General features: G+C 30.4%; 1 protein-coding gene across 1 annotated transcript; it reads right to left on the bottom strand.

Moving 5' to 3' along the window:
• Positions 1–839: 839 nt before the first annotated feature.
• LOC104117206 (protein LIGHT-DEPENDENT SHORT HYPOCOTYLS 10-like) lies at positions 840–5039 on the bottom strand. Its single transcript, XM_009628219.4, has 2 exons — positions 4354–5039; positions 840–1026 (listed from the first exon to the last, which is right to left on the bottom strand). Exon 1 carries the CDS (start codon positions 4925–4927, stop codon positions 4397–4399), a length of 531 nt encoding a protein of 176 aa, XP_009626514.1. The 5' UTR covers positions 4928–5039; the 3' UTR covers positions 840–1026; positions 4354–4396.
• Positions 5040–17659: the final 12620 nt, after the last annotated feature.

The raw sequence follows: 17659 nt of genomic DNA, 5'->3' as shown, positions 1-17659 counted from the left end.
AAAAGATCCAAATTCGCCTATGAGTTATACCGTAGTTTACATTGCATAATTAGGGTCAAATAATTCGCGTCACTAAAATAAACTAAATTTGTCTTTACTAACTAACAGTCAACGTGGAATGCTTCGTGCCTACATCACACTTACTTGGATACAACACTTCTTCGGACCCCGCATAAATGTGAGATGTTTTGTGCACTTTATTAACTACTAACATTAAGCTGTCAAGACCAAGTGTTCTTGCTTTGTAGGATAATATTAAGTTTTGGTCATCGATTTTCATTTCTTCATATATTCAAATAGGTTTCTTCATATATTATTTTTCATGTAGGAAAATTGATTATTCGATTATATTCATACACAGAATAAATTGCGAAGCCTAGTTCTTTTAGGACTTCACTTTATGCATTCCTAGTATTGGCAAAAAAAATATTTTTGATTAATTTAATTAGACTAATTTATTAATCTCATTACAAATTTACAATTACAATTTATTTATGAATCGTCGAAACAACCCATGAATCAGCATTATCGTATTGGGTCAACACAATGATCATAAATCATAATATAGCGTTTTGACACTGCTTCTTTTCTCTCTCTCTTTTCGTTCTTAAAATTAAAGAATTAATTTTTGGAAAGCTTAATTAGTCAAAACTCAAAATGAATCTCGACTCAAGATTTATTGATGTCAAGTTCCTCTAAAATATCATTTCTCGATTCATACGGGTCATTCTTGTGCATAATGTACCATACTAATTTTCTTTATATTGCTACATCGAAAGAGAATAAACTATCAATTAAGCAGTTGGATTTGAATTCACAGTAGATAAAAGGTGCAATACTAAATAGGAAAACTTACTTGTATAAAGAGGATATATGATCTTACAAGAAATGATTTAGAATTCACAAAACAACTCTTTGAATTCTGCTATATTTATAGCTATTACAAATGTGATCCGACTTAAAAGTTGATAAAAAAGAAATTCCACTTCTAATTAGTGGCAAATTCCTTCTATCTTCTGCAAGATCCTGCACATGTAATTAGATCGCTTTCAAAATCTTTAGAGACTACCAAGCTTGATACTATCAGAAAACATAACATAAAATTTATGACAATATAAAGAGTTTTACATTATAAAAGTAATTTAACATGTTATAATAGGTTACTTATCAGTAGTTTAGGTTACCAATCAATGATTATTGACGAAAGTTACCTACAATTACACTTTAAGTGACGTAACTGTATAAATATTTTTTATATCGTTTGTAAAAAAAAACTTAAACTCCACCACCCAAATATGGTCTATAGACTTCTAGTTCATATGCCGGCTATAAATATGTGTTAACGTGTCTAACTATGTAAAGAACTAATCCATTTAATAAATATATATTTTTTCAGTTATCCAAAGCAGAAAGAACACTCCAAGATATAGATATCAAAGTCTGAGAATTTAATATTTTTGGGAACAATATTGATTTTGGGCAAGTACCTTCTTTTATCAGACATGATTTGTATGTATATATATCTCTATGATTGAGTGTCCATATTGACACGAAGAGAAAGTAACATTTTGGTATTCGAAATCCACTGATTTGACTATTAGATTTGCATGCGCTTATTATCAAAAGTTTCTCCGTACTCAAGATTTGAACCCGAAACCTTTGATTAAGGATGAAGTAATCTCATCCATCCTATGCAATAATCCCTTGGATATGGAACTGCTGTTCATGTTAAGAATGCTTTTAAAGAAAAACTGATATGCCTCAGAATCTCTATACATTGAGTCTCAATTCTCCACAAAACAGACATCTTCCAAAGGAACTAATAGAGGACGAGTCAAATGATTATTTGAAGCAAAATGTAATAATGCTGTATTGGTGTAAAAATAAACTTGACACGTGGATTAATAATGCGCTGACAAAGGGCATAAGTGTTAGAATAATAAAGAAGAGCGGATGTTGGAAGAAAGACATGGGAAAAACACCCACAGGGATTGTTTACAAAGAGATCGTACCCGACAACTGCTAAGAAGAGATGGCCGCGGAATGCATAATTAAATATTACAAAGAAGAAAGATTCAATAATAGTGGCAGACATGGAAAGGTAATCGACATGATCCCCGATTTAGCGCGATTGGTTATTATTACCATAACCGTTATAAATTATTCAAATAACGAGATATCAATATAATTAATATTGGTAACGGGAGGAAATTAAATATGGCAAAGCAGTTACATATTGTATCTTTATATAAACCCCCTTACCATACTTTGTACGATCAACAAAGAATTCACAAATATATTTTATCAGTATTTTATTTTCTTTTCTCTGCTTAATTGAAGATTCTTATTTTCAACTCTTAGAAGGAAGCTATGACTATCAATAAGGTTTTCTTTTCTTTATTCTCTTAATATTTGATTTCTATTATTTCATATTTTTCTATATCAGGAAAAGTGAAGTAAAATTGATTATTAGAAATCCGATTTATTTTATTATTTGCTTTGACCCCAAATACCATTTTTTGGTTAAACAAATGCTCTATTCTATTACTATACACAATCTGATAAAATCTTAATTCCTAGTCTAAATCCTGGACTTGGTTCAGGCTTGAAAAAAGCAATTCTTCTTTTAATTTCGTACCATCAAATTATATATATAAAGAAGAGTTTGTCTTCTTCAAACAGATAAACATGTAGCAGCTTCAATACTGACTGAAATTACAGTATCATGATACACAATTGTTTGTTTTATTGAAAAATATAGAACATTCTGACAAAAAATTGAATTAGTGTGATGCCCCACAAGATCCAATATGGACAGCAAGCAATCTTGCAAAGATAAAAAAGGACAACTAAACAATGCAGATTCAAAACTTTCAATAGGCTGATTTTTGAGTGCTCATTGATAGAAGATATATCATTTTAATACTACCAAAAAGTTAAACAATTGGTGCTCTTTAATATCTATATGGTTTTCTCGTACAGGATCAAAAGATTTTCAATGATGATTCTTTGAAAATCCAATGCAAAATGCCCCTTTTTTCCAAAAAATAAAATAAAATTGCATGGTGTGGACAAAATAAACCTTGATTCATGCATGAAACCATATTATATGAATATAACTTATACAAATTGAGAGCCTAAAAAATATTTACATATAAGTGAATCTTAACTTGTGATATGTAACAGGTTAGTTAACATTTTTTTCAGGTTACTATAAATATTATCGTAAAAATTTATCTATAATTACCTAATAAGTGATCTTATTGTGTAAATATTATTTATACTGTCAATGCATAGAATTTAAACTCTTAAATAGAATGTCAATTCTGAAATATATACTTTGATAAGAAAATTCAAAAGCGTATATATAGTACCTCAAATGGCTATTTATGGCTGTGCAGGGGGCACAAAATCTTCAGAATCCAAGAAGAATTAAACAATAAACTGACATATAATCTATCTGGGAATTGTTTACTATATTCAGATCTTACTGCAGACAGCTTTATTCAGAAAGTGAGGAAATTAAATGGGTAAATTCTTGACCTTTTCTGTTGGCAAATACGGAGAAATTAGCTTCAAATTCCTTCTCTTTTCTGGTTTGTCATGTTTCAAGTTAATTGAACAGTATTATGATAATCTTTGTTGAAACTTATACTAGTATATTGTAATTAAGTAACCAGTTAACTGTCGATAAAAAATTAGATTTTTGCATTTATCTCAAGTATTTTTAGGGTTTGAGATAAAAGGCTGAATCTTTCCCATCTTTATAATCGACAGAGGTGAATCCAATATCTAAAAGTAGAGACTCGAGAACAAACCCGCAGAACTTACCCTAGAATAATTCTATCAACTATTGAGTTAATTTGTTTGTGAAATGCAGTGTCTATTTTTCTCTTCCCAAAGATCACTGATCAGATCTAGTGATGAGGTACTCCATTTGAAGTTCATCCTCACTACATATGAAGGAAAACTATAGCCTTCCTTAAGGGAAGTGAGAGGTAATACTCTCGCTCTATCATTTCACCTAAATTATAATAATTAACTGATAATTTGTTCGAAAAAATTGAGATCATAATTTATAAATAAAGCAGGTTATTTGTTATAGCAAGTTCAACTACAGTGATTATATAAAAATCGTTTATACTGTAAGTGTATGTGATGGATCTTACAATAATCTAGCAAATAAGACATGTCATTTGTTACAACAAGTTCAAGTTTAGTTATTGTATAAAAAAAATTATACTAATAGTATATGTGTGTGAAAAATCTTATTATTATCTAGAAAATAAGACAGATTATTTGTTACAACAAGTTCAGATATAGCATTATACTCGCATGAAAGATCGATCTTACCATTTTCGATGGGGAGGAACTAGGCAATAACTGCATTAGTGGATCAAGAAAATGAGAGAAACCCTGCAGAAGTGGAATCATCATCTCCTTTGCTGGGGCTAGCTTTCTTTTGTTTCTTCTTATACGCAATGCCACGGGCCTTAGCTTGACACTCTTTCACTTCCCTAAGATACACACGAATCGCAGTACTAGCAAATGGATTCGTCTCAGGCGAGCCGCCATTTTCTTCGTAGGCGGCTCGAAGCCTACCGATGAGTGCATCGAGGCTTCCCCAAGCTTGTCTGAGCGGACAAGTACAAGGAGCCGGGGGCTCAGGTTGTCCATAGAACATACAACCTTGTAAGTGAACCTTAGTCTTTCCAAACTGGTCCAGGTACCGAAGAAACTCTAGTACATGGTTGCTATTGCACTGAGATAGCGGAATTGGTTGCCTCTGATTCCTCAAGTACTGATTAAAAGTATTCCAATCTCGTCGTTTTTGGGACTCGTATCGACTAGGTGTTGTTATTGATTGATCTCCTGGGGATCTCGATGATCCCTCAGCCAAATCTTTGCCTCTATCACTACTTGACATGACTAGAGAGGAATTGAAATAGATCGAGAATATTGATCTATTTGTGTGTAAGTCTAAATGTGTGGAAAATATGGAGAGTTTAAACAAAGGTTGAAGGAAACAGGTGAAAATGGAGGGATGAAATTGTTGAAATCACATCAAATGGACCTATTGAGTTGACATGAAATGGGCCATATGAGGTGCTTAATTTCTGCTCCTTCTTTTCCCTCATCATACGTTTTATTAGCCTTTTTTCATTATAATTTGTTTAACATTACTGAGCTGAGGGTATATATACAAGAGAGAGTCTCTCTACATTTATCTTTTCTGATCAGAGAGTATATCGGAAACAGTCTATCTACCTTCAAGGTAGGGTTACGTAAGGCGTATACACTATCCTCCCAGGACTCCACTCGTAAAATTATTTCACCCCAATTATACAATTGTTTGACTAGCTAAATAAAGTATTTAAAACAATATATAAAACTATTCGAGGATTAATTAATACTTAAGTTAACAGATACATCCACCTAAATTATTCAAAGTAATTTTTGTTTGACTGGATTATAGTGGAAGGTTTGAATATGGTACGGATAATACGACAAAGTTATAACAGGTATCTCCTATAATTGGAGTAGTATTTTTGGCTGTCCTTTTCAGATGCAACTGGAATATTAGGTATACATATAGGTCGTTGAGACTCTGACTACTATAGGAGTATGTTTTTTTGGGGTTTTTCTAATTCCGTAGCTGATATTCGCATTGGCATACCATCAAATCCACATTTGCATCAAAAAGTCACGCTTTAAGGTTTTCGACTCGAAACCATGAATTCATTACTAATCACTCTACCAAAACTCTTGTTGGTTACTATAGGAATATGTTAGAGATAAAAAAAAAAATCTTGATAGCCCGCTTGAAAAAGAACTACAAGTTGTTTATTTATAATAACTAGACAATATTTAGTGCGGTTTTATTTTGAATTAGATATCTTCTAATTCGTGTAATCTTGCAAATATTTATGTCTATAATTAAGACTCTATTTTGGTTGTTTTTTTAAATGTCTATATTTATTTTTTTAAAGTATCTTTTGGTGAGTGGAAGCCTATAATAAATAGGAGAAAGGTGAAGAAAGAAAAGGAAAAAAGATCTTCGTAACATTTGAAGTGCACACCTTTTTTTTTTTATGTAGGATGGAATTGCAACCAACAGTTTGCCTCGTAAATTATTATTATTATTATTTGCCAGTTAGAATTAAGAGAATTATTCCTTTGATGATTATGATAATTTCTAGTCAAATTAAATCTATCTCCCCCCGGTCAACTTAGTCAAACCGGCCGCATGTTTTAAAAAACAAAAGGAAATTGTCCTTGAATTTTTTAAAAATAAACTCAAGAGAGAATAAAAGAGATTCAAATTGCTCTTACTTAATCAGACTTGAAGAATTTTCTGTCTTTGAGTTCTATACTGAAACAAAGGTCAGAAACAGTTTGTATTAATAATGACTAGCCCGTTATAAATTTAGATTTTCTTTTCTTAACTTAGGGGAAGAAAATACTTCTACGCTATATTTACAAATAAATCAGTTAATTTAATTTTAAGAGTTACACCCGAGAAGGGAGCCTTGAGTTAATTGGTAATTGGTAAAATTGTTGTCATGTGATCAGGAGGTCATATCGTTCGAGCGGTGGAAACAGCCTCTTGCAAAAATGTACGTAGGGTAAAATTGCATACAATAGACACTTGTAGTCCGACTCTTTCCGGACCCGTGCATAGCAGAAACTTAGTGCACCGGACTTCCCTTTCTTTTCTTTTCTTTTTTAGTTACACGCGAGGGACAAATACCAAATCGGGCTATTGCACCCAAGTGAGCTAGTGATCAATGAAAGGTGTAAAAACTATGAGAAATATGACCTATTCTGGCAGAATGTAAAGGTAGATGGGGCGGATCTTGTGCAAAGATTACGGGTTTATGTGAAGTCATTTACTTTTGCTTAGAGCTTGTATTTGTATTAAAAAGCTTAGTAAAATTAAGTATAAAAATATTTAGTTTGAAACACAATCCGTTAGTTCATTATTATTCCCTCCATTTCAATTTAGATGAGATAGTTTGACTCGGCATGAAGTTTAAGAAAAAAAAAGACTTTTGTAACTTGTGATATTAAAGGCTTAAGAGGTAAAAATTTTATTGGGTCATGATATTTGTGTGGTTATAAAAGCTTCTCGTTAAGGGTAAAATGAGTAAAATGAATAGTTTAAAGTTTAATTATCTCCAAATTCAAACTAAAAACGAAAGAACCTCATCTAATTTAAAAAAAATGGAGTATTATATTAACTTGAGATCTTGAGATCTTTAGAACGTATAAACTTAAAAGTTTGAATATGGGTCTATAGTTCTATACACACATAAATTAGTACTATCACTGGTATTGCAAATTAAGCTGAAAGAACTTTGGCAAAAGGAGACACCCATACCTGAAAGCTATTTGGCCTATTTTGTGCATTTTGTTAACAGACAAGCACCTTTCCTTGTCATATCATACTTTAGAGGGAATAGTGGAGATTCGACATTGGAGAGAATTATAAAGAGGGTCTACTAAGTCATCCACTTTTCAGATGATCGAAAGGTTTATTTATCACATTGGATCTTTAGTCATTTTATGTGGTCCACAAATATAAAACATCTACGTGGACTCTGAGACGGATTCGGATCTTAAATTGACATGACATCACTATCGAATACTAACTCAAATTATCTTGAAGTGTAAAAAATTATCAAACGGGAATTTGAATTTACACTTTGCTTTTGTTCTACACTAACGAGACGTTTGGTTTGAAGACAAGTTATACTGCGATTAGTTATCCTGGTATTATTTCTTATTGACTGTTTGGTATGTTGTATTAATTTTAGGATTGTCAATTTTACTGTTTTATTCCAGGATAACTTATCGTGCGATTACTATTCAACCCTCTGGCAAGTATAAGTTATCCCGGAATCATGTGATAACTTATCCCAGGATTAATAACCAAATAAGGGATAAGACGGTACTAAATTTTTATCATAATTATTTTTTGGTTATCTATCATATACCAAACGACCCCTTATCTAATAAGAGACGACGTAATTTCCCTATGATAAATAGCAAATTTGGGCCTCCCATGAGAAAATATTGGTCCAGTGGGTGAAAACAATATTCTCTTATCATTTTTTCAGTGAAAATAATATGAGCTGGCTATTTTTCGGATTGGTAATTGAAAAATAGTCACTATTTTAGCTGAAACCCGGAAAGTTTCAGCATAATGTGCGGGAAGTTTATACGCAGGAGCTCCACCACATTATGAAATTTCAACACATTATGCTGGAATCTCATATGTAAAAAATCCAAACTGGAATCTGGAATATTTTCGGATTTTTAAGGGTGTTTTTGTTCAAATTTTATCTTTATATGAAAAAGTAACTAAATTTCGATTACTTTTGTAACTGCGATTAATTTTCAATACCAGTTGTAAATTAGGCTATTTCCGATTTTTTTTTCATTTTTTCAAGATAAATATTGACTGATATTTGGGTCTTCCTTCCAAATTTTTACCAAGCTTGAAGAATTAACCTAATAGTTGTTTGCCCAACCGCTTAAATTATAATCATGTATAATTTATGAATACTGGCTAAAAAAAATAAACATGAATTCAGTCGGATATTGGTGCAAAAATCTCTCAAAAAATCATTTTGTTTATTTCACTGGTATGTTCATTATTCAATCTTTAAATTTTAACTTTTTTAACTATATATTACTCATGGAAACTGACAATTTCTTATATGTTACTTAGTTTTTTTCTAATAAAACCAAAATTAAGAAATGAAACCATGCAGTAAAAGATAAGAATTGAATTGCGTGAAGATTGAAAATAGTAAAGAGTAAATTTTGTTAAATCTTGATTTCTTTTTTAATTTTTTATATTACATGTATAATGGGATATATGAGAAAACATAGTGAAAAGGGATAGTGAATCCAACTCATGCTTATAGCATGGTTATTTTTTCCCAAAGTTAAAGCGTTAGACCAAGATTTTAGAAAGAGAAAAAGTATTTTTGAGGAGAGCATAAACAATTTTTGATAACCAAAAAAAAATATTTTTTCCTAAAAGCATTTTAAAGAAAAATATACTGCACTTTTTAAAAGTTCGGCCAAACACTAATTGCTACTCAAAAATATTTTTAAATTAATTAATTAATTAAATACAAATTGCTTTTCATCAACTTTTCAAAATAAGTTGATTTTAGAAGTTTAGCCAAATAATTAAGCTATTATTCGGCATCGAAATCTTGAATTGGCTAATAGATTGAGCTAAAGTTCCTCTCATTGAGAATATTGTAGTTCATTTCGTTACCATCTTGTAAAAGCTCTTCTTTTTCAAACCCTTTATTACTATATCATGAATGGGAAAATGAAGAAATCGTATTTTAATGAAGATCGACAGTTACGAAATACATAGTATATCTGCGTATGAATAATCTTACGCTCACTTTTGGGAATCACGAGGTACATGATGATCTAAAATTTATTTTAGCACTTTCTTTTGTTAGACAAAAAAATTTATTATCAGAAGTTTCTAAATATTCAAATTACAATTTCAAGATATTCGAATCCCCCCCCCCCCCCCTTTTTCTCAAAATAATGGCCATTCAAAAGTGCGCGGTCAGACCAACTTGACCTAAGTAAGTTTCAAGGTTTACAAGATGAATTTTAGTTTTATATAAATAATGTGTTACAAAATCATGCAAATTAATATCAAATACTGTGTGGGTTGTTATTTCTTTCCATAAAATAAAAAAAATCAATTAAATAAATTAGACTTGTCATTGAAAAATTACATGTTATTGTAGGTTAATTTAACCTAACAAAATATTTTAAAAAATATGATATAATATCGATCTATAAGTCTTAAACCATTGTGAGATGAGATATTAAAAGGGCACAAGCCGGTAAACCTAAAATCTTATGGAAGGAGTTATTTTGAAAGAGCCATAATTTCTTGAAATCAATATAAACTTAGCAAAAGTCATAATACAATAAACGAAAAAGATTTATATAGGTGAAACCAAATTAGTTGCATATATTTTAATCATGTTCATACACTTACTTTAGATCCTATATTTTAGAAGTCTTTTAACCCGATTAGAGATAATTATACCGTTAGAAAATATAAAGAATTTCTAATATTTCTTATTTTTATTCCAATTTTATGTAACGTTGATATGAGATGAACTATAAATAGGTTATAACTTAGGCTATTGTTTGTGTAAGAATCTGTATATTTTTATATATGAAATTAGGGTTCGTTAGTTTGCTTGTCATTGTTTTTGCCGACTGGTGTATGCACAACTCCACATGTCATTGCTCCAATATGCTTCTAAATTCATCCCACAAATCCCCTATTAGTCTTTTCAAACCCACCAAAAAGAGAAAAAAGGGAGTGTTTCTCATGACACAGACTCGTTGTCTCTCCATTTTAGGCTGTCTTATATTATTATTAATGAATGTGAAGTTATGAATAGTTTAATAATTCTTCAGCATCTCTTTAATTACTACGGTATTGTTTTCCCTTTATTTTGAGGTTCTAATGCTAATCAAAACAAGGAGAGTGTCATGACATTCATAATTAGTAGTTTAATGAGGAGATTAGAAATAGTATCTTTCGATCTGTGTAATTGTTTTGATTTTTGAAAATAAAATAAAATGATAAAAAAAAACTAATAAAAGGGTACCTTGTGGAGATGCTTAGACATTCACCCTATAAAATGCTTCCGGCACAAAACTATGTGGTTTTATCATTGTTGTTGGAGGTAGTGTGATAAGATATTATTTGGGCTTTTTGAGAGACCCCGCTATATTATGACACAGTATTTTAAGAATTAATTCATTAATTTCAAGACATATATAGTATGATAAGATGTTTGCGCTTTTTTAGAGACTCATTATTATGACACAGTATATTAAGAATTGGCAGTTTAACTGACGAGACATCATTTTGACATTAATTTGCACCAAATGAAAGTTTGCTTAATTATGAAGTGGTAGTTAGTGGACATATTCCTATAGGACATTATTCCAAAGTTCTATTATTACAGTATAGCTAGGAATAGGAGTATGTTTTTATGTAAAAGAGAGATTAACGATGAGGGGACCTAATTTAACGCTACTAGACATCTTACATGTGTTGTTCAACAAAAAAATCAGATTAGGTAATATATCAGATTCTTTTATTTCATTGAACAAAACAGATATATAGTAGAATTTGGACTTGAATTACACAGAAGTATTAGGAAGATAACAAGAAACAAAAAGATACCTTGTCCCTCTACCCAAAAAGAAAATAGAAAAAAGAATTCCTTTTGTGTCAATATAAAAAGTAAAATCCCTCTAACAAAAGGTTTAAAATAGAAAAATTAAAGGAACAGAAGAAGTAGATACGATTCAGAGAGGAACCTGTAAACCCTAAATTAATATCGGTGCCTTAGACAACCTTTTGAAATCCATAACTACATCAACCGAACCAAAGTTGTGTGATAGGACGGCTGCACTACAACTTTTGAGTTAAAGTTTCAACTGAACTCAATATTTTCAGTAAGGGCAAAATATTTACAAAAAGTAGATTCGAACACGAGCTTTTAATAGTAGAGAAAGAATAAAATCTACTAAATTTCCATTCCCTAAGTATTTTGGGTAGTACCCATTTTGGTCCAAACGATATTAATATTATCTAATATACATCATAACAAAATACTGGGTTAGTTACATACGGAATGCATTTCCTTGCAAATTACTATCTAATATGTGAAAGTGGTTGACAGTTTAAGAAATAAAAGTTTTTTTTTGAAATATATGGTCTAAAATAAATCATAAAAACTAATTATGTGGCTAGGAATCCTTTCATTAGGTTCATAAAGAAATTTAAAGTTGAATTGTTTATAAATATAGAAAGGTGTCATTTTTTTTTACTAAATTAAAAAGGAAAGAGTATCACACAAAATGAAAATGGGAGAATAATTAACTGTGACTACCTACAATTAAAATTAGTACTACTCTAAACTTATATAACAAAAGTCGTAGTTCCTAGTTTATCTATCACTATAGCTTGTATGTAGGAGTTTACATGAAGAACTGCTAGATAAATTAAAATAAGTTTTCAAAAAGCTTCATCCTTGCTCTTTTTGTTATTGGTAGGCCTGCTATCCTGTTTTGTTCTCTGTAACTATGTCTGAACTCCAGATCTGTAGCTTCTGCGTCAACCACCTGCATTTATGTGAAATCGGACTGTATTACAATTGATTAGATCAATACCTAAGATGACATGCATTTTTTTTTAAATCAAAAGCAACCTACTCGAGATAGCATTATCATTCAAAATAGCATATAGAAACACATGAACGATCATTTTTGTATAATTAATCCATGTAAGTGCGTATCGTATAACTTGTTTCTTGCATTATTAATTCATGTATAATTTGTTTTCCGACCAAAGGATCCTTAAAAATTAGGCTTAGACTATGATAGCTTGGTCAAGATCTAAACTAGGGAACAATGACCATATGGCCTGTCATATGAAGAAAACTTGAATACTACTTGTAGGACCATCAAAATTTAAACTCTACTAATAGTCGTACCCGCGCGATACACGGTCAATATTAAAAAATATTGATTAAATTAAATTGTGATCGGGCTTGTTTGAAGATATTAGATCATATTGCTTTAATAAATTTTAATTGTCGTCTTATTTGTCAATACGATATACCCAACAATAAAATCTTTATTAAATTAAATGGACTTATATAGTCATTGAATAACTTCTTTTGTTCTATATTTTTATTTATTATATTATCCAATATTTAGTGTTATTACATTGTTAATAGAAATTTTTATTAGTGTATTACTTTGTTTAATATTTGTGTATCTAAATTTCAATGAATAAATCTCTATTAAATTAAAGGGGTTTATATAGTCATCAAATAACTTTTTTGCTCGGTATATACTATATATTGCAATTTTTGAGAATTTTTACACATAAATTTATACTCCATACTAAAAGTACTGAATTCAGATGAATTCGATACCAAAGAGCTGGAACTGTCCCAGAGTATAGTAGTATAGATACCGATGAAAGTCTCTTACATATGTACAACATGTGTGAGTTTAATTCTCGCCGTCTTCCTTCTCCTTTCCCCTTATCTAATATCTCTAATTCCCTAATGTATTAGAGAAGTTTCAAAAAGAATACTACTATACTACTTGTAGTTGTAGGAGTGACAGGTTAAATATCTCATTTTCAACTGAACTTTTCTACCTTTCTCCAGGTTGAGAACAGAACGTTGGTATATATCTTTTTCTAGCACTAGTATATATCTTTTTTCTAGCACTAGTAGTACTTTTCCACAACTCAAATCACTTTTGAGAAATGATGTTTTATGTCTAGGGGTGAACAATTGAAGGGGCTCAATGTGTATTCAATTCTTTGATCTCCATGTCAAATAATGGAGATATGAAATGCCATATTTTCCATGTTGATGATGGGCAAAAACTAATCAAAGTTTTGGTTAAAACCAACTCTGATTAATATTAAGCGTAAAATTATGCAGATTATAACATTTACGTACTTAGAGAAATTAGAGTACTCTATTCATTTCCTTCCTTTGTTCTAAACTCCATATTGTTCTTTTCTAGTTAGATTTCCATGCATATATAATTACATGCACTCAACTAGAGCAGAGCATAATATCGTAAAAGGTTTGTAATTTGGAAAAGTTAAATATTTATAATTGTAGTGATCAATTGTGTCATCTTGATGATGCAAACCTAGCTAAGTGATGTTTAACATACTAATTGTTCCTCTATTTTAGGTTTTAAAAGTGTATTAATTCTCGTTTAAGTTAGAAAAAAAGATTTTTTAACTGTAGAATGTTAGTTTATTCTAGATATATATAAAATTCAATAATTCATTGGTACGATAGGATAATGCAATTGAGATAAGGAATATTCTTTGCTTTAAAAAACTTTGACGGTAAGTATAATAAGTACTATATGCTCCGGAAGATCAGAACAATTCTCTAGTAAGTAAAAAACAATCAAAACTGCATTATTACGAGTTTAACGAGTGGTCACAACTTTTTTGTTCGTACTGTATAAACAATATAATTATTATATTTGATACTGTTTACCATCAAGTCAAATTATATTCATATCATTAATCAGTGAAAACACGCTTTGACTTCACACCCACTAGCAAAAAGGGACTTTTATAGTTGGGAGAAATTAAAATTTCATCATTCACCCAAATCGTAAAGAAACTAAAACTAATTGCTAGAGGAGGGGGGAGAATGAGATACTCATGGACTCAAACGTCACAGTAGAAAGCTGGTTTTAACCTAGATCAGCAACCTCTTTTTTATGTACTCACATTAAGGTTGGTCCCTCTCCAAAAATCATTCTCCTGGGTAGGGGTGTTCGACGGTCGATACGGTACGGTATTTAAATATTTCAGTTTTGTATTTTTGGTATTCGATTTCATAAAATGATATTCCAATATCGTACCTAATTATATTCGGTATGGTTCGATTTTTTTTTTTTCTTTTTTCGGTTTATTCGATACGGTAACTTCGGTTTGTTAGGTTTCAAATTAACCAGTGCATAAAGCCATAAACTATATTCTTAATTAAAATACTCACAAATATAAAATTAAAAACGTTCCAGGCTAACATGACTATTGACAAAAAAATTGCTCAAAACCAGTAAGTATCAGCCCATAGAGAGAAAAAGGTACATAAAGGAATAAATTTAATCAATGAAAATGTCTTATTATTTGCTTAGAGCTAATTGTCGAAGTTAGAGAATAAAACAAGGAGTAATCCAACACATGCAATTCAATACACGAGAAGAAACACCCTAAAACTGTAAAAGTATTACGATAAGATGCTTGGTATACTAGAGAATAAGAGTCAAATTTTGCGGCCTACCTTGTTCCTCCATTTTCCTAAATAAATACATATATGAGATTTACTACCAGCTTCAACATGCATACCAAAGAAAAATATTATGTAACTTAGTATGTTATAATCAATAATAAGTGTATTGTGTAACTTATTATATATTTCGGTTCGGTATCAGTATCGGTATTTCAGTATTATCTTTGTAAATACCAAATACCAATTTTTTTTTTAAAACGTAAACCAAATACCATATCAAATACCAAAATATCGAATATCAAATACCAAAATTTTTGGTTTCGGTACGGTAATTCGGTATTTACCACATTATGCACAACCCTACTCTTAGGTTACCATTCGATATTCAGTGTCCGCTTTAGGACTCGACTAATTTGAATTCGCGGTCTACTTTAACGGGAGGATAAATAATTTGCTCCTACTAAAGACGATTCTATATTTCGGACTTGAACCCAGTACCTCTAGTTGGGAATGAATCAATTACGACTCTATCACAATTTGTGTTGGTAAAAAACATATGCTAATTATTTTTCAAAAAAGATACTCGTTTGCTATTAGATTTTTGGACTACTCGCTTTGTCGTCTTTTTACCGACTAAAACTAATCAACAGTTACTCTGTCTCAATATCTAGGTGGGCTCTTTTATTGAAGCACATTACTTTACTTTCTTTACAAAAAGTTCAAGAAAAAGACATGGCTATTTTCATGTTGCTTTTGTAGAATAGTAAAGTTAATTCCAAAGTTCTTCTGCACCGTGTGTACTACCGTACCCACTTATTTTCATTTCATCCTGTCTTTAAAGCATTGTGCTTTTTCTTTTCCTCTCTTTGGAGTTTACAAAATTCTTTTAACATCATCGTATTAAGCTGACCTATAATGATAAATAATTTTTCATAGCAAGCATAATGGAGTAACTTAGAAAAATACAGTAACATGTTATAATCGATTAAAGTGAACTAATAATTACAAAAAATTATATTATCGGTATATATAATTTAATCTTTTTCTTTATAACTTCTTTTGAATAGCCAGTAAAAGGAGTGTGGCATGTCTAATTAACTAGACACTTATCTTTGGCCATTGATAACTTTTTCACTAGTGGGCTGCTCTCTTAGAGACAATGTATCCCTTTAGTAAAAGATTAAAGAGAGAAATTTAGAATTAGTCAGAATTACAACTAGTAACTGAAAGGAGGGGTTTCAATAAATATTTAAAAATCGATTAAACCGATCGTACCGTATCGTATCGAATCGATTTTTAGGTTCCTTTTAATAAAACCGTAGGTTTTTATATAAATTTATAACCGATAATTATGGTAGGTTTTTATGAATAAACCGAATAAAATACCGAACCATACCGAATAATTTTACATAAAAAAATATATTTATATACTAAATTTTAAAAATAATAAAACATTAAATTTTTCCTTGGGCCTTGGAATTATGAAAACGATTACAAGCCAACAAATAATTAAACTTAAAATCCTAATTCACAAACCTATTATACTACTTTTATTGAAACTAAATTATTTCCAACATATTCATTAGCAAGACACAACATATTCTAGCGATTATGACTTATGAGTGGCAAACTACAACATATTAAATATGTTTCCTTTCATATAATTTAAATTTATATTTTTAAATATTTAATCTTTTATAGACTTTATTCTTGAGTCCCAACTTGTTTAATATCTTTCCACTCGTGTGATTTATATTTTCTTTGTCTTTGCTTAGTTTCTTTTGCGCTGCTGTATAAGTTGATGGATCTATACTCTAGCCATCTTTCGTATTTTCTTAATTCATCGCCCTTAAAATAGTAAAAATGTCTAGAGAATTTTGCTAAGTCCTATAAAAGTACCTATTTTATTGTATTCTGCTTCCACTAGTGACTTTTAAATGACATTTTAAAAAATATCAAAAATTAACCGAACCGTACAGATATCGAAGAGAAACCAATATAATTGGTACGATTTCTAAAAGTCTAATTTTGGTTATACATAATAGAATAACCGAAAATTTGGTATGGTATAAATTTTATAAAACAACCGGCCGAACCGAATCATTGACACCCCTAACTGAAAGTAAATCATACTTTTCGAAACTAATTAAATTTAATCACTTTTTCGTGTGAGAATAATATTTGGACAAGAATACCCAACTTAAAAGAGTGCGAAGACTCGCTTCTTATCTTTTTTGCGTTATTCGAACTCCAGCGAAAGCTAAAATTAGAATTATAGGACTATGTTTCGTTTGAGTTCTAGCATCATTTCTTGGAGTTCTAGAATATGGTGGAATTTAACTTCTAAGAGTTAGAACTCCAACATAATATATTGAAATTCACATACATGATGTTCTATTTGAGTTTCAACATTTTTTCTTAGAATTCAAACAAAATATGCAGGAATTTAACTTCTTAAAGTTCGAACTCCAGCATAATATGATAAAATTTACATACAAGACATCGAACTCCAGCATAATGCACTGAAATTTTATACGCAGAAATTTCATAATTCAGTATATTATGTTGGATTTTTTTTTTGTGTGTGTTTTTGCTAAGGGTATTTTGTCTATATTTTATCTCTGCATTAAATAGTTGCTATTTTTTAATTACCTTGCAAATGCTGACTATTTTTCAATTATCAATACAAAAACTCACCAACCCATGCTATTTTGACTATATTTGATCACTTTGACATTTTGTGCAGCATTGAGTTATTGTATCTTTTCACAAACAACTATTTTAATTTACTGTTT

Source organism: Nicotiana tomentosiformis, chromosome 8 (assembly GCF_000390325.3).
Source record: "Nicotiana tomentosiformis chromosome 8, ASM39032v3, whole genome shotgun sequence".
Lineage (NCBI taxonomy): Eukaryota > Viridiplantae > Streptophyta > Magnoliopsida > Solanales > Solanaceae > Nicotiana > Nicotiana tomentosiformis.
Note: the sequence above shows the minus strand (reverse complement) of the source record. Positions and strands in the feature narration are given on the sequence as shown.

What these genes read in the sequence shown, in the direction of transcription:
- LOC104117206 (XM_009628219.4), bottom strand. Translation starts at nt 4,927, where the DNA reads ATGTCAAGTAGTGATAGAGGCAAAGATTTGGCTGAGGGATCATCGAGA.